Source organism: Lutra lutra, chromosome 9 (assembly GCF_902655055.1).
Source record: "Lutra lutra chromosome 9, mLutLut1.2, whole genome shotgun sequence".
In the NCBI taxonomy this organism is placed as follows: Eukaryota; Metazoa; Chordata; class Mammalia; order Carnivora; family Mustelidae; genus Lutra; species Lutra lutra.
In genome coordinates this window covers 6,223,892-6,246,366 of record NC_062286.1, presented here as the reverse complement: position 1 = coordinate 6,246,366, position 22,475 = coordinate 6,223,892, and the positions used below count along the sequence as shown (strand labels likewise).

Genomic DNA, 22,475 nt, shown 5'->3' with positions numbered 1-22,475 from the left:
CCCGTTCCCCTTTGTTGTCCAGGGTTCCCCCTAGAGAACGGTGGCTGTCCGCCGACTGTCGGGAAGGACGAAGATAGGAGTCACAGGGCGAAATCCCTACACCCGCACCGCGCACAGCCGCCCGCGAACAGCCCTTCGCCGCAACAAGGCCGCCCCTCGGCCCCTCGCCGAGGCCTGAGATAGGGGTGGGGCGCGGCGCGGCCGGCGCCCTCTGATTGGCTGCGGGCGTCGAGGCGCCGCGCCGCGATTGGGCGGCAGGGCTGTCTGGCGCGAGGGCGCGCGAGGTGGGGAGGGGGCGCTGGAAGCTGCTGGAAGTCAGGGGGCGGGGCGGGCGCGGGCGGCCGGGGGCGCGGGCGCGGGCGCGCGCGCGCGGGCGGGGTTGCTGGGGGAGGGCCGAGCCGGTCACCGCCCCCGGCCCCTCCCTGGCCCCGCCCCGCGCCGCTCACACCGCGGGCGGCCAGGGGGCAGGCGCGCCGGCTGCATCCCCATCCTCGGCGTCGCCCGGCACGGCGCGCGGGCGAGCGGCGCGGGCGGCCGGAGCGCGGCAGGCGGAGCGCCAGGCCGGCCATGGCCACCACCAGCACCACGGGCTCCACCCTGCTGCAGCCCCTCAGCAACGCCGTGCAGCTGCCCATCGACCAGGTACCCGAGGCGGCCCTGCTGGCGTCGCGCCCTCGCCGCCCCCTCCCCGGCCGTGTGCCATCCGCGCGGGAGCCGGGACGCGGGGCACGGGCTGCGGCGGGGGCCGCCCCTTGAGAGGAGGGGGCGACCCGCCTGTTATTGTCCGCGAGCCATCTCGCGCCGGCCGCCCCTCCCCGGCATGCCCACCCAGCCTCCATTCCGGCCGTGCCCGTGCCGCCCCGAGGCGGGGGGGGGGGGGTGGGGGGCTCCGGGCACCGACGTGCGCGCGTGCATGCCTGGCCCTGCTGCCCGCCACGGCGGCTCCCCGACCCTGGTCGTGCGTGCGCCGGGCACTGGGCGATCCCGAGTCCCGAAGCCACTTGCAGTGCGTGTGGGCACGGGTGTAGATGGGGTACAACGGCAGTGCTTCGGCGAAGCCGGAGTGCCTGTGTCTTGCGCGCGTGGCACCGAATGCCCCACGGGGAAGCAGGATGGACGTACCTCGTGGAGAGTGCCCTGGACCCGCGAGCGTGGCGTGGGGGAGGCCGGCTTAGGGCGCTGCGACCTGCACCTCGGGACAGTTGGCGTTGAAGTGTGGCTTGTTGCACAGAGAGGCAACAGTTTGCGGGGAAGGCAGAGGTTAGGAAGAAAAGTCAAAGTGAGATAATAATCCCAGGGTTCCTAGCTGAGAAAGTTGCAACCTTGTAGTTGGAAGAAGACACCTTACCCCTCTCTCCCACCCCTCAAAAAACCATAAGACACTGTGTAGGGAAGGGGGGCGGTATTTAGACGAGGCCGGTTGAGTTTGTGTGAAAGGCCTTAGGATTGTTGAGAAATAAACAGTATTGTGATGGGGAAAGCAGCGCCATTTTTATTCAGAAAAAGTTTAGAAGTATTTTCTCCGAGTGACATTGAGGGTAGTTGTTGGGGAAGGAGGCGGTGGGAATAGGTAATTGCTCTAGCCCCAGGCTAGAGGTAATTAACTGAATTTTTGGCTTAGAATTATCTCAGGTGTGCTGGATCTAGGTGTGTTTGCACTTTACAAGGGATCCGGGTTCACTGTCCTTTCCTTGAGAGTGTGGCTGCCATTTGTTGTCATCGGGATATCATTTACGAGGCGGGATTCCTCTGTGTCAGGGCAGCAGGATGGGAAACCACTCTTGTGCCTGATAGAGGACAGTAGCTTGCTTTGTCCTTTACTGGTTTTTTGCTTTTTGTTTTTTTAAAGACTGAAGTGTGCCTGGATATGTAAGAAATTCTCCTTTGTTTGGATTGGAATCCCTTACTTCTATTTCAGTCATAATTTTTGATTCATGGTAAAATACCTATCCCCTACAGATCTTGAGCAACAGTTAGAACACATACTGGACTAATAAAGTACCAGGAGTGAAATTAATCACATACTGGAAGAAGGTCCTCTTATGTTTATTAATAAACTAACTGATCAGAATGTAGGATTTTTTTGTTGTTGCTGTTTAATCTTCTCAGCCCTGTGGAGGATTCTCACTTTTCGAAACTGAACTACTGTATGACCTTTTAGTGTATTACACCCCTGACTTAAAAGTAGGTTGTTGCCAGGGAATCCGCAAATGCAAGATACAAATCTGTTTAAAAATTTTTTTGATGATGAGGATCAAGGGAGATAGGTCTCAGACTTTTTTCTTTTTATCTGAAGATTGTTTACATATAGTGTTGTTAGTTTCAGGTGTACAACATAGTGATTGGACAATTCTGTGCATTACACAGTGCTCCCCAGATAAGTGTAGTTACCATCTGTCGCCATATGACTTTTCATTAATTTTAGGGAGCAGGTGTATTCTTTCTCTCTCTGCTCACCACGATGATTTTTTTCCACTATGCTAATACCTTTTAATTTATATAATGCTTATAACTTTTTAAAGTGATTTAGTATTAGTGAACTCATGTAAACATCTCAGCAATCCAGAGCAAGTTCTTTTCAGTACTGAAATAAACAGGAGTATCAAGGGAAGGTGACAGGACTTGAAATTTTGACTTCTTTCTTATCTGTGGGTCTCGATTTGGTATCGTGGACAACCTTCATTCCCTTGAGACCGCTCTGAATTTTTGTGGCCATTTGTATTTTGAGTTGTTTCCTCTTCTCTAAGCAAATCTTAAGAATTTGGTTTAATAATCACACATGCCTTAACTTTTTATAGTGATAATAAACTATTTCTTTGAAGCACTGAAGAATTAACTTTTTTCTGAGAAAAACTTGCGACAACTAAAAAGTCATGTTGTAAATTGGTTGCATAAAGAGTCATTCAATCATTATTTTAAAATTGAGCACAATAGAAATAAATTTTTGTAACATATAAATAATTGAGTCCAAGTTGAGAGGAAGCCTAAGAATTACTTGTAATCAAATAGTGTGATTCAACAGGAAAAAGACAAATCAGGAAATGAAAAGTGTAAAAATATAACTTGTTAGTATGTTAATTTGGTATGTGCTAATTAACAGTGTTTTGAAAACTTAGGAAATTATAAGGGCAGTGGTTGAATGTCAGAGGAAGAAAAGGACCTTAGGGCCAGAGAAATCGTTTCACTCTCTTGTAAGAGTGAGTGTAGAATTCATGAAACAACAGAGATCCTAGTCTGTATGGAATTTACAAATGTACATTGTGGGCTGTCAGTTAAGAGAGAAAGGAGACATGTTTTGCAGTAAGACCAGACTAGGGAGAGGAGCGGAAGATTCTGCCTTAGACTCCTGGGTTGGTTAATCCTGAGCATTACAGAGTGACCTTGAGGTAACCATAGTACTTGTTCAGTATGCCTTAAGTTTAAATAAAAATATTAACTCCAAATATGGAGTGAGGGTAAATGATGCCTTAAGCATCTAATGTTTCCCCTTTCTAGGCTGTGTATTCCAGGTGACTTTATTTCTAGGTTGTGTCATGGAGGGGGCAGATGGAGAGAGGTTTGGAGGAGGATCTGGACGGAGGGAGAGTGGTCCCAAGACAAGGAAGGGCCAAACGCACTGTGGAGAAGCCATCAGATGTCACTGAATGTAATCATGCTCTTTCTTAGCTGCTGTGTGGTGAATTCTTTAAAGACCCCAAAGTGAGAATATGTTTCCCAGATCAACCTAGTTTTTAGAGTGTTCTTTTTTTTAATCTTATCGTATCATAAGTTCTAATACATCTGATTGACCTAACTCCCTGAGTTACCAGACTGAGGCTGCTCTGTCGTCCTCTTCTCCTCCTTCACTTTACTCTGTCTTTCCCTTTTACCATTTTCTGTCCTTACTGCCCATGATGCTGGGTGATAGCGTAGTGATACTATGAAACTGGAGTACGTTTCCCCAGCGACAGGGTATCCGTGTTGGCGTTCTTGGCAGCCACTCCTGTTTGGGGACAGGGTCATTGTGTTGGAGATGATGGACGGAGCTGTTTGGGCGGGGAGAGAGGGCAAGAGGGAGACTCAAGGAATTTTGAAAGGTTTGGAGGAGGGAGAAAAAGGTGGGTGGGGGAAGGAGGCTGACCTACTGTAGCTAATCCCACAAAGTCAGGTAATAATTACCGTGTGTAACACCTTACAGTGTACAGACCTGTAGGATTTCCCTGAGCTTCGCAATGCCTTGGATAGTCCGATGAGATTCAAGGTCTGATACAGTTCAGCCATATGCACATATATTATGTCTATGGTATCCGTGTTATGGTATTAACCATTTGAATCAAAGGTCAATTTATTAAAAACGTGGCAAATCATTTTTGTACATCGCTCTTGTAGATCTGGGTTGCCCTTGTATTTTGTGGGGAGAGAACGGAGATAAAGAACTTCACAGACACTGAAGTGCTGTTGGTGATGGTTGGAATAGGGAAAACCGTGCGTGTCCGTAAGAGAGAAAGAAGTGTGGATGGAGGTTTATTAAATCCTGGTTCCATTTTGGGTCAGTTTGTCGATTGACCTTTTAAGTATATCCAGTTCCCCACCCCCCATGATGTAGGCATCCAGTGAAGTAATACGTTTGGGAAAGGCGCATTTTAAGACATTAGCTTATTTGATCCTCCTGCAGGTCTGTGCAGTAACGAACCCCATTTTACAGATGAAGAAGTAAGTGTAGTTTTCAGTATTGGGCCTTTTTCGGAATATGAGTTTTAGGGGGAAGAAGGTGAGTAGCAACAGAACAAGTAGATCAAGGCTTAATTTAATTTTAAAGCCGCCATTTGAATGCTTTAGGTTTAGGACATAAATATTTAACTCATTTGTCTGTCCTGTCTACTTTTACACCCATAATGAGCATCAGTCTTCATCATGAGAACCCAGAAAATACTGAGACAATCTGCTGTGGAAGATTCCTTTTAATAAGGAAGGCATATGGAACGCGGAATCTTGAGTCTGTATTTTAGGCCCTGTCAGTTAACTAATTTTAGATATGTCACTTTACATAAATGAGTTTCCTTCTGTGTAAAATGTGTGTTGTGCTTCGTTTTAAAATTCCATGATTCTGTGTTTGTTTCATTAACTGACGAAGCTGCCCCAAATTCTTTCTGGACCGAGTTTATAAATAAGAACTTAAGGGAGGAAAATGGACTAATAAATTTTGAAGAAGTTTTCAACAGGAAGAATTGAAACAGCCTCTGTGTTTCATCTGAGGCAGCTAAGCAAAATAACCACATGCCCCAAACATTGCAGTTAACGTTGGTTTCCCCCAATTCTGTCCCTTTATCTGTAGGAAGTAGTAGTATGGTGCGGTGGTGGGAAAGGCATGGCCGGGTCTGCAGCCAGACTCGGCCGGCCCCGGGCTCTTTGGCAAATTACTGTGTTTTTCTTTAAGCCCCGGTCTCCTCATCTGTAAAATAAATGATAAGTAACACCTACTTGTAGATTATTGTGAGGATTAAAACACATGATCTGTTTGAGGCGCCCGGCTCCTGATACATGTCTGACACACCTTTCCTCCCCACAGATTGTGAAGTGTATGTAAGTCAACATCTGTGCCTGTGTATTCCGGTTTTAAGCTTTAGGACTTCCTTTTTAGGAAGGGAAGTATGAGGTGGAGGTTCAGTCCTATGCCCACACAGTGATTAAATTAGGATTAAAATCTAGTTTTGAATTTGGAGTCAGAAGTGGCTTTTCTGCTTCTTCACAGCTTCAGGAGTTCTTTGTCCCCCTCTTTCGAGCTCCCTGTGTGGGTGCTGCCTTGATAGGTACAGATAACCCTCGTCTTTGTTGAGTATGGTCTGTCAGGGCTGACTTTCCAGGGAAATAATCAAAACAACTCACATACACACAGCTTTTGCCCACAGTCTGCTAACAGGTGGGATTCCATAATGATGGAATTTGACAAGATTTTTAAAAAAATAAAACAAGCCAAAAATAAATAAATAAATAAATAAATAAAACAAGTCATAAACACAGTCCTCAGCAGAGTGATCATTGAATGATTTTATGAGTGACTTGGTTGAAGCCTAAAGTCATGCTTTGGTCCATCCGTGGGGTGTGAAAAGGTGGGGGCCAGCTGATGCGTGAAGAGATAGAATCAGGATTCAGGAGATCTGAACAGTTCGGCCCTAATGACACGTCCCTTCTTCTTCCTGGGCTTACCGAAATCCTAAAGCATTCTTCCAGCTCCGCGTCCAGTACACCGCGCGTATAAATCTTTTTCTGAATCCCATCTGAAGTGACTGATTTCTTACTTGAACCACAAAAGCATTTTGGATCTCATACTCTTCTGGCCTTTATTCTGCTTTGTGTTCTGTGTGTCAGTCCGGGCTCTGGTGGCAGCCGGATTGAACTGGGTAACCAAGGAGACCTTCAGAACTATTTACTAAGATAAGGGCAGGTGTAGGGAAATGAGCACCGAATAGTACAGTCCCTGGTACCGGCGTCACTGGGCCTACGGAGACAAGGAGAGGGAAGGAGCAGAACCCCAAGGGGGGGTCCTAGGGGCTGTTCCCAGAAGTGCTGTGGCCTCCCCCGCTGAACTTAAGGGAGGAGCCTGGGAGGTGAATCCGCTGTGCCCCTGCCAGCCTCGTGTCCTGCTGGTGTCTCCTTCAGAGGGCACTTGATGCTTTGGGGACATGGAGTTAAGGTGGGGGATGGGTCCGGAGGGCATTCAAATACCCACAACAGTGTGATTACGAATAAGCATTTTGCAGCATCACTCATTTCTCTACCTGCTGTATACAAATAAAAACCCTGTCAGTCTCCTCAGCGCACAGCCTCCTTCTGTCTCTAATCAGTCATACATTTTGAAAGAAGAGTTGATTCTTGCTGTTTCCATTTTCACTCGGACAACCATTGTAATCTGGCTTCCGCCTCCGGCGCTCACGGCCGAATCCGACGGCGAACTTGACGCCGCGCCCTCATCAGGTACTTCCCGGGCTGACCCTCCTCACAGCTCCCGGCCTGCGCGGTGCTGTCTGTGCCTTTTCAGGCGTGGCCCTGACATCGCTTGTATCAAAAATCACTTGGGTTTGTTGTTAAAAAATACAGATTCTCGGCGTCTACCCAGAGCCTCCTGGACGAGGGCCAGGGAACCCGTGTTTCCGAGCGGGCTCCTCCTCACTCCCTACTTCGGGCCGCCAGCCGCGTCCGAGGGCTTTTCAAGGGTCTCCACGCGACTGAAAGGCTATAAAAATGTGATGTTATTTAAACATTGTATGTAATCGGGGGCGCCTGAGTGGCTCAGTGGGTTGGGCCTCTGCCTTCCGCTCGGGTCATGGTCTCGGGGTCCTGGGATCGAGTCCCGCATTGGGCTTTCTGCTGGGCGGGGAGCCTGCTTCCGCCTCTCTCTCTCTCTCTGCCTGCCCCTCTGCCTGCTTCTCTGCCTACTTCTGATCTCTCTCTCTGTCAAATAAAAAATAAATAAATAAAATGTAAAAAAAAATTAAATCTTTAAACATTGTATGCAATCGTTCGACGGTAACCTCTGAAATGTAGTGCTGTGATGGTGCCATTGACCATACGGTCACAGGATTTGGGAAAATTAAATTCATGGTGTCCTCCAGGCGGTCGGGCTCGGAAACGGACCAGTCTTGTCGAGTTGTGTCCGCGTCTCCCTTCGACCCCGTCCTTTATCGCTGGTGTAGACCGCGTCGGGGGTCAGAACGTGGGGTCTTTCCTGAAGGGGAGGGGTGAGGGGCGCTGCTCCTTTGAGAACGTGGGCCCCCGAAGCAGAGGCCTGGTACGTCTTCCGTGCGGCTGCTCCCTCTTTCTCACTGTTCGGGGACCCCCGCCCCCCGGATTGGGGCCGCAAGGGGCCAAAGGCCCGGCGACAAGTGGTGGTGGAGCTGGGGTCGGATCCTGCTCCGCCGCCGGCAGGACTGTGCCTTCACTCGGCGGAGCCTCCCTGAAACATTTCCGTCCTGTTACCCCCCCCACCCCAAGTCCGGAGTCCGCTTGTTCCCGGCCAAAGCCCCGCCCCCACCCCGCCCCAACCCTCCCGCCCTCGGGACCTGTCTCTCCTCGGAAGCAGTTCGTGGGCACATGCTGGGGCCTTTCCCCTTTGCTCCGGCCACTTCTCACACGTGAGTACCTTCCAGCTCCAGGAGGCAGCGGCGGGAGGATCCCCCTTCGGGTTCCCAGCGATGTGGCCGCCCCTGGACGAGGCCTCCCTGGCCCTGCCTCACGCCCCCTCCTGCCTTGGCCGCCCTGACCCCAGCCCCTTCGAAGAGTTACTGTGTCTGCTTATCTCACACCTCTCCCGGCTGGGCTCTCAGGTGCCTGAGCACAGCGGCCTCCTCTGACACTGGCTTGTGTCCCCCACGCTCAGGACCAGCGCTGGCGTAGACTGTCCTTGGAGTCGGTGGGACTCCCATGGGGAAGAGCCGGGACGGGCACCGTGGTCATCGCTTCTGGGCGATGTGGCCCCACCATCCCCTGATTTCTTGCAAGCGGCGGCGGCCTGGTCTGTAAGATGCGGCCACAGGTGGGCTGTGCCCTGTGGGGTGTGGTTGGCATCGCGGAGGCTCACTGTGCACACAGGGGATGCTCAGTGGGGGGGCGGCTGGGAAATCAGCGATGGCCCTTCACTGGATGGGGCCCTTCCTTGTCTTTGTAGCCCAGCTGGCTAGGAGCGCCCCAGATTGGGTTCAGGTCCCCCCCCATGACTTGGTTTCTGCCAGTGGGTCCCCATTGTGCGTGTTAGTGGCCGCCTAGGCCTGAGCGTCCCGGACCTGCTTTGCAAGGCTCACTGAAGCCCCGCACCGCAGGTGCATCCCTTAGAAGCCAGCTGCACCGCCCTTTTGGCTGACTCTTCTTCACGAGGATTACTTACCAGGCGACTGGTAAAGCATTGGAGAATTTTGGAGGACTGTGATGATTGTTCAAAAGGAAATGAAGATAACCATGAGAGGTACCAGTATTCTCAGCTAAAAGATTACAGTGTCTGGTGGTAAGGGGTGGTTAGGGGTGATTGAAAAGAGAAGCTTTATCAGCATTGTTATCAAGAGATTCAGAATAAAGAAGCCTTCAGAGTGCATAATTGTCTTTATTCAGGAAGAACAAAGGCCTGCGGCTTTTGGTGCCACGCCCTCTCCCCTTTCAGTTGGGCCCTTCCAGAAGGGCTCCTTTGCGATGATGTCTCCCCCATGGGATCCTCTGGGTCAGCCAGTGGCCTTGTGGGGTGCGGAACTTAGGGGACTCCCCAGCTGCCAGCCAGATGGACCTCACTGTTCTGTGAAAGCCCGGGCCTCTGACCAGCTCGCCTTGCTCCTATCTAGGCACTGGACAAAAATGTAACATACTTTCTGTTTTAAACCATAATCCCACAGAAACTTTCTTAGTTTTTAGAGGATTTCTGGGCCAAAGTAGGTGTTTGTGGAAGGTCAGACTTACAGATAATATATAATTTTAGATATATTAAAGTTACTCAGTTACATACATGTATATTAAAATAAAATAAATAGCTCTCTGCTTATATAAACAAATTCTAAATCCTTTTATTTTTAACAGTTTTTTAAAGAAGATCTTATTTGTTCATTTGGGAAAGGGGTAGTGAGAGCACAAGTGGGAGGAGGGGCAGAGGCTGAGGGAGAAGCAGACCCTCCCACTGAGCAGAGAGCTGGAGGCAGGGCTTGATCCCAGGACCCTGGGATCATGACCTCAGCTGAAGGCAGACCCTTAACCGACTGAGACACCTAGGCCACCCCCCCATCCTTTTCTTTTTGAAACTAAATTAAATGTAGATTTATACACATGAAAGATATTTAGGTGATACCTTGTTTTGTTTTTTTTTTTTCCTTTTTAAAACTTATTTAATTAAATTCAGTTAGTTAGGGTATAGTGTGTCATTAGTTTCAGACGGACCCGTGTTAAAACTGAATGGAAAAACTGCCTTTTTGCGAAACCATTGTCTAGTGGGTGCCCAGCGGTGATTGAACTGAATGCATCTGATTTAACAACATTACCTTTCAAAGACAAATGTAAAGACCTGCAATGAAGTTCTAGAAATTCATCGTATAAAAGCAGAATTGCCCGAGAGACCAGCATTAAACTTTGAGTAAACCTTGGGAGTTTTTGTTTATTGGAAGGTGCCCTCTAGCTGACCAGGTCCTAGGTCAGGGGAATTAGTAGTGCCAACATAGAATCCAGATTCAGATGTCTAGAGGGCACCAGGCAAGGAATGTGAATGAACGTCTGTCTGTGTTGATGCGGCCCTTTTACAAGGCGTGGACAGCATGGCCATCTGGAAAGCCTATGCCCACTCTGAAAGGAAAGCCCTCACTCCCTTTTGCTGATGGTTACCAAAGTTGATTTTTCAAGGGAAACTGGAATGCTAGATTTCTGTGAATTTTTTAAAAAAATTTTGGCTGAAATAGCCTTAAGTCTTCTTTTTTTTGAGCTCCAACAACACACGTAGGCCAGATTTAGCTTATTGGCCGTTAAGAAGTAGGTAGCAGTTTCTGTGAGAGTGGACAGTGGTCAGTCCGCTCTGAAGTTTATCGCGCTGGCGCAAGACTAGACCGGATGATGACGGCCGCCGGCCCTCAGGACTGGAGGGGCTGGGGAACTCTGTCACGTAGTAGTTGGAAGAAGTACTCCTTAGATGTCATCCTTAAATTGGCCAACAGAATTTCAAATTAAGTTTTCCCCAAACTAGTTCTCTCCCTTGGGAGTGGGTCACATCTTGGAAATAATCTTGAACATCAATATCCCTTTATTTTTTATTTTTTTGAAGATTTTATCCATTTATTTGAGAGAGAGAGATGGGGGGGGCAGAGACAGGAAGAGAGAACCGAAGCCGACTCTGCACTGAGCGTGGAGCCCAGCGTGGGGTTCTATCCCACCGCCGTGAGGCTGCGACCTGAAGGGAGACCAAGGGTCTGACGCCCAACCGACTCCGCCACCCAGGCGCCCCAGAAAGTTAATATCCCTTTAGAGAGGGAAGGTTGGAATCTCACACAACTATCATTTCATTCTTTTTGCAGATCCAGTTTTACAGTGATTAATTGATCTAAGTTGTCCAGGCTGTTTAATGGGGTGTGACATTAAAAAAAGTGTCTAGCTAATAGAGAATAATATTTGAAAAGGTCTTGATTGCTTTACAAGCCCCTACCAGTTTTTCAGTTTCTTTGGAGTGTGCATTGAGTTTTGGCCAGAGTATTTTGTCTTGTGGTAACTGTTCAGGCTTTGGAGTTCAAGTTTAATCTACAGTTGCTGCATTGTGAGTCTTAGCGTGCCTTTTCTAATACAAGACTGGCACAGCTGTTCATGTTAGCTGCTTACCAAGAATAGAAATGACGAAGACTGGGTGTCTGAGTAGAGCCGAGAAGGTGAAGGTGGAGGGCACGGTGGAGCTTCCCTTGCTGGTCCTGCCTGTGTTTGGAGATAGTTAAGGGGTCCTTAGTCTAAGATCATAATCCTGCTATGAGCTGGTTTCTGTACTTGTCCTAGAGTATCAGACTAGTGTGTCTTTTCCTTTTGTTCTTGTAAAATATCGTTAAATCCCAGAGTAAAGGAAAGTTGGTGTATTTGGCATCACAAAATTGAGCTTCAGCCTTCCATTGGGTTTGAATAGAAATTCTGATAAGCTCGTCACAACCGAAAGGGAATTTTGGGGGGCGCCTGGGTGGCTCAGTGGGTTAAGCCGCTGCCTTCGGCTCAGGTCATGATCCCAGGTCCTGGGTTCGAGCCCCACATCGGGCTTTCTGCTTGGCGGGGAGCCTGCTTCCTCCTCTCTCTCTGCCTGCCTCTCTGCCTACTTGTGATTTCTCTCTGTCAAATAAATAAATAAAATCTTTAAAAAAAAAAAAAAGAAAGGGAATTTTGGGTATTGTCAAACTGTATATTTGTTACAATTTTCAATATGGATTGGAAGGATTCCATTCTAAAGTGGTTTCTTTTTTTAAAGTACAGGAAATATAAATTAATGGAGAAATACGCTGTTCTAAGAAGGTTTTTGGCACTGACTCAGAGTTTACCACACAGGACTATAAAGTCATTTATAAAGTAACTTCAGTAGCCAGCACTTGAGTAGATTTAAAAAAAAATCCTCAGAATATTAAAGACAAACGGATGTTGGAACCACTTCAGCAAAGACAAAATAAATTGGAACAGAGCCCAAGATTGGTTCTGGATTGTTTTGCTTTTTGTATTGATTTTATTGAAAGCAAGGGCCTCTGGAAAATAATGAAAATGTTAAACTACATTTCCTTATTTTGTCCGTAATTCTAGATCAGGTAAATGTAGGATACTGAAGGTTTAGTTCTTGTGAAATGAAGATCGCCCTGTAGGTCAGTGTGCCTTGGCTCAGTTGGTGACACGGATTTTAGCATGATCAGCCATCCCTGTGTTGGACAACCAGCCTTGTGCAACAGGGAGAGGCACAGCAAGGGAAAGCCAAATGTGTTGTGTATTACCGTAAGTCCTATCCCGGGGACGTGGACTGCGACCGAAATCCAGAGCCTTCTCTGAATCCGGGAATCAAATAAACTAGGTAGGAGTCATGTAGAAGACAAACCTTGACAAACTGGTATCCTTTGAGAATGATACGGAAATGTATAAATTATAGGGTTGTAGTCTGCAGTGAATGTTGGTACTTTTGGGATTTTTAAAAAAAAGATTTTATTTATTTGACAGAGAGAGTGAGAGAGGGAACACAAGCAGGGGGAGTGGGAGAGGGAGAAGCAGGCTCCCCATTGAGCAGGGAGCCCCATGTGGGGCTCAATCCCAGGACCCTTGGATCATGACTTGAGCCAAAGGCAGACGCTTAACAACTGAGCTCCCAGGTGTCCTGGGCCTTTTTTTTTTTTTTTTTTTTTTTTTTTTTTTTTTTTTTTTGAGAGAAAAGAAAGCAAGAGAGAACATGAGCGGGGTGGGAGTGGGGGTGGGGAGAGGGAGAAGCCGACTCCCCACCGAGCAGAGAACCTGATGTGGATCTCAATATGGGGCTCCATCCCAGGACTCCAGGATCATGACCTGAGCCAAAGGCAGATGCTTAATCGACTGAGCCACCCAGGCACCCCGACTTTTAGAACATTTTTTAAAAAAGGAAAGTTGCTGGGGTGCATGGGTGGCTTAGTTGGTTAAGTGTTTGCCTTTGGCTCAGGTCATGATCTCAGGGTCCTGGGATCGAGCCCTGCATTTGGGCTCTCTGCTCAGCGGGGAGCCTGCTTCCTCCTCTATTTCTCCCTCTGTGCATGCGCTCTTTCTCTTAAATAAATAAAATATTTAAAAAAAAACAAAAGGGAAGTTACTGGTTATGGTATCACTTTAACCAGTAACTGGTTATGGTATCACTCCTGGTGTCAGGAGTCACCATTTTGGTAGTGAAGCGAGGTAGGGGTAAGTAGATATCATGGTTTACTGAGTGTGTAATATAGGCCAGGGGTTTATCAGGTCCCGGATGTGAAGATGGGTAAGAAGCGGTTCTGGCTCTTGAGCTCCTCGTGCAGCAGGAGGAGAAGGACACGTGTTTACAGCACACGAGGTCAGAGGAGAGATGTTGGGATTAGTCTGGGTAAGGTTGCTACAACGGAGAATCCCAGCAGTAAGCCAGCGACTTAAAGATAGGAGTTTCTTTTTCCTGACGTCACAGTGTCCCCGCAAACAGTCGAGGCTGGAGGATGGTGATGCGCCCACCCTCCTCTCAACACGGTGTTCTTCCACCTGGGCTTACTGTCAGCTGGCTGGGGCTGGCTTGGTTACGGCAGTGGTCCTTAAGCTTGGGGTGGCCTCAGGGGCCCCTGCTGCCCTGGCTGGAACACAGACTGCTGGGCCCTGGGAACAGGGTTTCTCATTCACTAGGCCGGGGCTTCGGCCTGATGATTTTATTTGCAAGAGTAGTGAGTTCACCGGTGAGGTCACTGCCACTGCCCTGGCGACTGTACTTGGAGAACTTGGAGGGCTCCAGGGGAGAGAACCCATGTGGTCACAGCTGTGGGCCAGAAGTGGCACATATGTACCACTGTGACTCACATTCCTCTTGTAGAGCTTTGTCACGTGGCTACAGGTCATGGCTGGGGTGTGGGGCTGGAGGCTGCTCATCTGTCTCCCTGGGCAGCCGCATCCAGAGACAGTTCTGTGACTGTGGAAGAGCCAAGCAGGGTCCATCAGCTTCTGGAATCATCTAGGGAAAAGCAGCTGTCAGTCGGGTTCACATTGGTCAGGCCGGGTAATGCTCGAGACAGAATCTTGGAGGATGAATTTTCCTGGCATCCCAGAGAGACTGTGCAGCATGCAATGGAGGAAACTGTTCTCGAAGGAAAGCAGGGCAGGCTCCGTCCAGCAAACACTGACTGCTGGCCAGGCTGCATGTGGGGCCTCGTCCTGCAGAGTGAGAGGACGCGGGCAGGGTCCCAGTGTGTCACTGGCTCACAAGCCAGCATGCTTCGTTTAAGATTCCAGTGGTTAAGATCATAGGTGCTGGAGTCAGCTTGGGTTCAGGCTGTGGTTCTGCCACGGAGTGTCACAAGCCACGTGAGTCACTTGAGCCTCGCTTTATCTGTTCCACAGAGCAAGCCCTCCGGGAGCGATGGCCGCCGTGGCGCCTTTGGTGAGCATGGCTCTCGGGAAAGGCGCCCTGCCCTGGGACGTGTCCGGCAGGTGGCCGTCTGGCTTCTCCTTGAGCCCTCTCTGATGGAGAGCTTGCTCCCTCTGTTCGGGCAGTCCGTTCCATTCCGGGATGGCGGCAGCTGTGACGGAGCTGGCCATCCTGGGGCCCATAAACTTTCTGAAATAATCCAGAAATGCTCGGTTTAAGCCCATTTCTTCATGGTCACCTGTTGGGTCATCGGGGACGTTCCATTCTTTCTTTACACGGTTGGCTTATGAGCAACTGCCCTTCGTAACTTAGGCATCAGCACCCCAGGTCTTCCCATCCGGAGAGCAGGGCCTTCTGCGCAAGCACCTGCAGCTCTCCTGGGGCGCGTCCCACATACAGAGGTTCCGTTTCAGCCGTTGCCCTCTTCAGACTATTGCATTGTTGGCATGCTTGTTCGTAGATTTATTGTTTTTTTGCTTCTATTGTTTATTACTGTGTACTAAAAAGTAAAATTACTGGTCGAGTAATGGAGCATGTTTTCATCCATGATACATTCAAGGCGATGCAAACCACTGGGTGCGTCCCAAATGCCACTGTAGACCCCCTGGCCTCACTGTACACAGCTGGCTGATGGTGTGTTCAGGTGTGAAAAAAAGAGCACACCAGAAGAGCAGGGATGACATGCTGGAAAAGGGCCATCTAAGATGGTGTTAAAGTAGGTCTTTGAAATCACCGTTTTGGTCAAATGCGTAATGGCTGAATGGTTAATACCCACATCGAGTTAAAGTGGACTATTACCTGGTCGAGTCTTGAGAATGTCTTTGTCTTCAACTCCTGAAAATGATTGACGATGTCTTCTAATTAATTCTGCAAACATGTTTCCCTCCATAGATTCAAAACAATAGGAATTCTCTTCTTAAACGTTCTTATGAAGACTGCTGACTTGAGGTTTAATTAGTGAGAAACAAAACATGTTTTGGATACCCTGGTTCTCTTTTATGCCTTCTTTTTCTTCATAGTTCTGATGTATTTTTATTGTGTGTGTGTGATTCACTACGGTTATTATTGTGACTTCAGAGTTTTTCTGTATGTGAAATTGAGGTAGCAGAACTGATTATTTTGTTTTTAGTTCAATTGTACAAGATGTGCAGAATCCCCAAATACAAAATTTTCATTAAAAAAGGTCCTTTTTTCACGACTTAAATGGAACCAGATAACTAATAGCTTTTGTACTTAATTATAACAGCATTTTACTCTTGTGGTAAGAAACATGTAGTTATATTTTACTTGATAGAATAGTAATATAGAAATCCTATAAGGCAAATTTACTCCAAGTTAAATGTGTAATGCTTAAGTACATACATTTGAAAAGTTAATATTCATCGTAAAGAATAAATGTGAATGACTCACATTGTTTGTAATATTGGTGTTCCCTTGCTGCTCAGAATAATGGTAGGTTAAGTTATCTCAGGAGATAAAGTTGAGATAAGTGAGAAATTCAAGGATACCAGAAAACAGGCATCAGGCCATTTGGCCTTTTACAGGCCAAGACCCTAACCAAAGCAGAACAGTGGTTTTGGGCTGAGTAACAGAGCAAAACCAAACTTCAGTTTATCTGTAACTTGCAAAGTGGGTGAAATTAGGTCTTTCTTTCTCTCTTTGGGAGCTGATTCTTCTTAAATTACATCTAAATTCATTTGATATTTATGCATTTTTAAAATTTATTTGTGTTTTTACCAATGATGTATTATGTACCCCAGTAGGCAAATGAACTTAGTTTGTTGTTGTTTTTTTTTAAGATTTTTATTTTTATTTATTTATTTGATGGAGAGAGACACACGGAGTGAGGGAACACAAGCAGGAGGAGTGGGAGAGGGAGAAGCAGGCTTCCTGTCGAGTAGGGAGCCCAGTGTGGGACTTGATCTCAGGACCCTGGGATTATGACCTGAGCCAAAGCCAGACACTTAATGACTGAGCCACCAAGGTGCCCCAGTTTGTGTATTTTCTATCTGATTTAAAAACTAATACATAATTCATTGTATAAAATTTATAAGATACAGAGTACAGAGATAAAAATTGGAATATCACACATTATTCTTCAACTCAGACTACTTTTGCTGACTCGTCTGTGTGTGTGTGTTTAGACAAAATTGGATACATACCGAATATTAAATTTTTGTTAACCTTTTATTTATATTAAACATTTTGAGAGTCGTTTCCGGTTTTATTAAATTGCTTTTTTAAAAAAAAATTTATTTATTTATTTGACAGAGAAATCACAAGTAGGCAGAGAGGCAGGCAGAGAGAGAGGGAAGCAGATTCCCTGCTGAGCAGAGAGCCCGATGCGGGGCTTGATCCCAGGACTCTGAGATCATGACCTGAGCCAAAGGCAGAGGCCCAACCCACTGAGCCACCCAGGCGCTCTTAAATTGCTTTTCAGAACCTATATAATATTCCAACAGTTGGATGTATATAGTTTAATTATTCCTTGGGTGATATATAATTTGTTGTTATCATTTTGCAATAAATTTCCCAATATATACATTTGGTACATCTGCCTGTTTATTTCCTTAGGATAAGAGGTTTCTTAGATCTGAGGCAATAGCAAAATTACTGGGTTTTTTTTAGAACAATTATGAGAACTTCTCCTTTTTCTCTTGATTGTCACAGTTTATTTTCTCTTTTAATATTTCTAATCATGTTTTCACTTTTGAAAATTTCTTCAGACTTACACCCTTTAGAAGTCACCTTGTCTAGAGGCACCTGGCGGCTCAGTTGGTTAAGTATCCGACTCTTGATCTCTTCTCAGGTCTTGATCTCACCGTCATGAGTTCAAGCCTATTTAAAAATAAAAGAAGAAGTTGCCTTACCTTGTTCTTCTGTATGGGAATGTGTGATGTGTGGATGAGTTGCCCATGCTGCCCAGCTTGGGTGAGTGTCTCCTCACCACTGCAGACATGCTTCCCTCAGTCCCCCTGCCTTTAGCAGTTGGTTGAACGGATTGGGAAGAGGCTCTACCAAGGGCCTGTGGCCACCTTGTATCCCTTGCCTCTGGCTGGCACTGAGTGAGGTGTTCTTCTGTACAGTTTTTAGAAGTGTCGGTTTACTAGGTTGTTTCCTCGACTAGACTGAGCAAGATCTTTGGTGTAAGGGCTAGATCCCCGGCACCCCTCCGAGTGTGCCTATGCCTGCTACCCCTGCTGGTGTTTGTCAGGTGTTTAGGATGATACTTCTAATTTTTAGAAAAATGATACTGAATTAGTTTTTAAGCCTCCAAACCATTTGGAAGTCTACCAGCAGTTCTTTTTACTTGTTTGTTTTTAAAACAAATCAATTACTCAAAAGCATTTCTAGAATTTCAGTATCCTGCTTAACGCATTCATGGTATTTGCTTACATGTTTACATTCCCGGCTCCTTTCTTATTCCCAGTCTGTGTGGTGTTGAGTTAGACTTTAATGCGAAAAGGAACCGTGCCAGTTACAGACTGGATGGTATGGCCAAGGGACGCTGGAGGCTGGGTATCCTCCTGCCTTATGTGCAGAGGTCACCCTGAGCCACCTCTGATGAGGTGTCACAGTTAACTGAGCACATACGTCCGTTTTTCCTTCGTCCTCCTCTTAGTGAGTTCAGCCTCATGTTTCTGAGGATAAAAGGGAAACTCCACTCTTCCTTGATTCTCTGCCTACACATGAAGAAGAAACAAAAAATTGTCACATTACTATAGGAAATGTATTGTAAAGAAAGTGAAGAGAGACTTTAATATTAAGTTATAGGGTCCTATCCCTGCTCAGGGCCCCCCGGGGGAATTTTCTTCTTACTGAGACTAGAATCCCAAGTCCTGCCGTAATTGGGCCCCACCAACTTGTCACACCTAATTTCCTACAGGTTTTTCTCCTTTCTATTTCATCTGCACTGGCCTTCTTACGGTTGTTCAAGTATTTGAAGCATATTCCTGCCTCAGGGCCTTTGCACTTGATATTCCTGCTGGAGCTATCTGTGGCTTACTCCCTCACTTACTCCTTGCATAGCTGTCTGCTCAAGGCCTTCTAAAGGAGGCCTTCTTGATCTCCCCATTGAAAATAGAAACTCCTGTCATTTTGGGGTACCTGGGTGGCTCAGTCGGTTCAACATGACTGTTGATTTCTGCTAGGGTCATGATCTCAGGATCGTGAGGCCAAGCCCTGCATCGGGCTCTGTGCTCAGTGGGGAGTCTGTTTGAGATTTTTCTTTTTCTTCCTCTCCCTCTGCTGCTCCCCCCACTCGTGTTCCCTCTCTCTCTCTAAAAACACATAAAATCTTTAAAAATAAGGAGGCTCCTGTCATTTTCTTCTTCCTGTCATATTTTAAAAAATATTGATCTTACATTATTTCATACATTTTGGCATTATATATTCATTTGTTTATTGTCTGTTTCTCTTACTAAAGTGTAATGTCCTTGAGAACAGGAGCTGTTTTTACCCACTGGTGTCTGAGACGGGACCTGGCACATAACAGGTGATCAATAAACTGTCTATTGTATTAATGAACTGTGAACCTGATGATTATATGTATTTTATAGCTTTCATTTCCTAAAGCTCACCAAATATAATTTATCAACAGCCAGTGATGGAACAGATGACCTGTCTTAGCATTAACTTCTATTTCCTTTTTGTCATTTCCCTTTAAGATTAATTCATTACCAATTTGGAAACATTTTTTTCTTGTTAAGAGGCAGTGGTGTGAAATGGCAGTAGTGCTGCTTTTTAGGTAGGAAACCTGGGACTAGTTATTTAACCAAACTAGGGATGCCTCAGTTCCCTTGTATGTAAAATGGAGATAATGGTATGTTGGAGTTTTAAGATTGAGCCGTTAATAACCCCCTCTTGCCAAACTGAGACCAGAGAGGGAGAGATTTCCAAGAGTCAGAGAGACATGGGCCAGATTGTCAGCTTTACTGAGAGAAGCGGCATCGGTGGTGGTGGCTTAGGAGAGCTGCCCCGGGAGCTCCCAGTGCTTTACTCCTCTGAGTAAGTTTAACTCTCCCATTGCAGGCAGGGCTGGGTGTCTGTTCTCCCCAGAAGAAACACAGCTTCCGCAGTAAACTTCCCACACAAGGAAGCAGGCTGGCGGGTTTGAAGAAAGCCCAGAAGGGGGGTCCCTGGGTGGCTCAGTTGGTGAAGCACCTGCCTTTGGCTCAGGTCATGATCTCAGGGTCCTGGGATCGAGTCCTGCATCAGGGTCCCTTCTCAGCAGGGAGCCTGCTTCTCCCTCTCCCTGCGGTTCCCCACTGCTTGTGTGTGTGGGCTCTGTCAAATGAATAAATAAAATGTTAAAAAAAAAAGAAAGCCCAGAAGGTTGAGTGAGCCACTGGCTTCTCCTCTGATGGGAAGAAGTAGGTGGGGCAGACGCATTACTAAGAGAAACATGACACCTGGGGAACAGAGGGTCCCCCCAACAAGTATACACCGTGTGCTGAGGACTTTATAAGGTCTTTTCTCTGTGTAGGGTTTGGAACATAGGAAGTGCTGAGTCACTATTAGCCACTATTAGTGTTGTAATACTTGTGTTTATCATGACTTATAGCAGTGAACATACTGGACTATAATGTCTCTTTTTTTTTCTGTGTACTTATTAGACTAGATTGTAAGCTCTTGGGAGAAGAAACTCTTCATTATCTCTTGAATCTCTGATACTAGATGATTTCGTGTTGGTTTTTAGCCATCAGTGACTAGATATTTGAGAAGAATGGTTTAGTGAAAGCATATGGGTATTGGAGTCAGAAAAAAAGGAATCTGCTTTGAATTCTTTTTAAGCCAAGGAGGAGATAGGAAAAAGTAAACACCAAAAAAGGAAAGTGGACTGATGCATACACATGTAAGGTTTTTAACAGTAGTACTTAAAACAGTTCCTGTATCATCAAAGAACCCAGGGAAGCAAAACAATGCAGAATCTGAATATTTCATTTTGTCTAGGTTTTACTCTGTTTCTTTTCTTCTCATGAGTAGGTGGTAAAGAAGTTAGGCTCCTACAGAGTGATGGCTAGTTTGCACATGTTAATATTAGACTGTGTTTTCTAATTAAAAAGCAAAGACAAAGTAGGAGAAATTAACACTGAAAAAATACAGCAAACTCTGTTTTGGACATATAGCAGCGTGAGCAGTCCATAAATGCTGCCGGGGAACTCATACGTATGTTGATAACATCTAAGAAGACAGTAAGTTCTGGTCAGTGGCGGATACCGTTACCAGACAGCTGTCAGCTCTCCCATCTGCCTTCTCTGTTAGGCATCTGTGACTCGGAGCTCCTTGTTGTCCTGATTGTTGCTTCTGTTTTCACAGTCTCTGCGTCCTGTCAGCGTGGTCACACGTTGTTCCGACTGTGCCTGGTGACAAGGCACACATCGCAGTGATGCTGGTGCTCCCTTCCGGCTGGGGAGCATTACTTGTGCTAACTCTGGCCGAAGCAGTCTACCTTTGTCCTCACCCCGGAGCTCCCCTGGTCTCCTCCAGGCACGATCACACTCGTGCACTAAAATGTCATCTGGCGGACACTTAAGACAGGGTCTCAAGATCAGGTGTGTAGGGTCAAGATCCAGATGGCCATGAGGAGGGATACCAGCCCAGGGATCATCCTGCTTTACCAGGGGAGGGAGGTTTCCCCGGACCCCCTGGATCACAAGACCTGGAACCTTCCTGGCAGTTTAAGTCTCCTGGTCCAGAATCAGCTTTTGTATTTTTGAAATGTTGATTTTTTTTTTTTTCATCAGTCTTTCCCCAAACTGTTGTAAATTAGTCATATGCACTTGAGGGGCCGAGTAGACTGAGCGTGATATTTGGTTTTGGCCTCAGCTTGAATCTGACTCTCCTGCTCTCTGACTTCACGTTACTTGGGCCTTCTGAGCTTCCATTTCCTCATTTAAAAAAAGGGGATATTAGTAACTCTTTTCCAGGTTACGGAGAGCGTTGTTCAGGTAACGGACCCCTTCGTACGTTGTAGCTGCTCAGCAAGTGGCAGTGGTTCCCGGTCATCCTTTCAGAGTCTGGGCAAACTGAGTGAAGGAGCTTCCACGAACTGAGGGCCCAGATCTTACAACCATTGCCTTGCTCCTCCCAACAGCAGCACAAAGCCCGGTCTTATTGGGACAGATGACGCTGGTGCAGCTGTCCCTGTGCCACCAGGCCTTTCCAGCTGCTGTGAGGCCAGGCTGTATCCAGAGGGTGGGTCCGGTGACATTGGAACTGGGTGGTCCTCACTACAGGGCCACGTGGACATGTAAGTGCTTTCAGCAGGTGGTTACTACTACTACTACTACTACTACTACTACTACTACTTCTTCTTCTTCTCCTCCTCCTTCTCCTCCTTCTTCTTCTTCTTTTGATTTATTTATTCCAGAGATGGAGAGAGAGAGACAGTGTGTGTGAGAAGGGGGAGGGGCCGAGGGGGATGGAGAAGGAGAGAAGCAGACACCCTGCTAAGACACTCTGCTTAACGCCGAGCCTGAGGCAGGGCTCGATCCCTGATCCCTGAGATCATGATCTGAACCAAAATCAAGAGTTGGATGCTTAACCGACCAACGCAGGCACCCCAGGGTGGCTACTTCTAAAATGAATGAAAGTATGTGGTGGAAATGGTCTTTGTGTAGATTTACCAGCTAGAAAGCGATAAAATCTCACTTTTTTAGAATTATGGATGTTTTGAAAATCACTTCTTCTAGGACACAGAATGGAACCCTTAAAAACTGGTAGTTTTCATTGGCAGCTGAACGGAAAATGCCTTTGTTTTGTGGGTTGGGGAGTGTAAGATTTTACATTATTTTACATTATTTCTCTTTTGGGAGAAAAAAAACTTCCAAAGACTTAGTTTTAGGTAGAGAAACAGTCAATTTAAATTTAAAATTAAAAACCTCTTTTCTTCATAGCTTTCTGTCCT

The 22,475-nt window shown here is 46.8% G+C and overlaps 1 protein-coding gene across 2 annotated transcripts in view; it reads left to right on the top strand.

Annotated features, from left to right (window-relative positions):
* Positions 1–450: 450 nt before the first annotated feature.
* Positions 451–22,475, top strand: part of MBOAT2 (membrane bound O-acyltransferase domain containing 2) — a 119,930-nt gene continuing 97,905 nt past the window's right edge. For both annotated transcript variants that reach the window (XM_047745492.1, XM_047745489.1), the window contains exon 1: positions 451–642. In XM_047745492.1, coding sequence (XP_047601448.1) covers positions 568–642 — 75 coding nt within the window. In that variant the 5' untranslated portion in view covers positions 451–567. The remainder of the gene's footprint in view (positions 643–22,475) is intronic.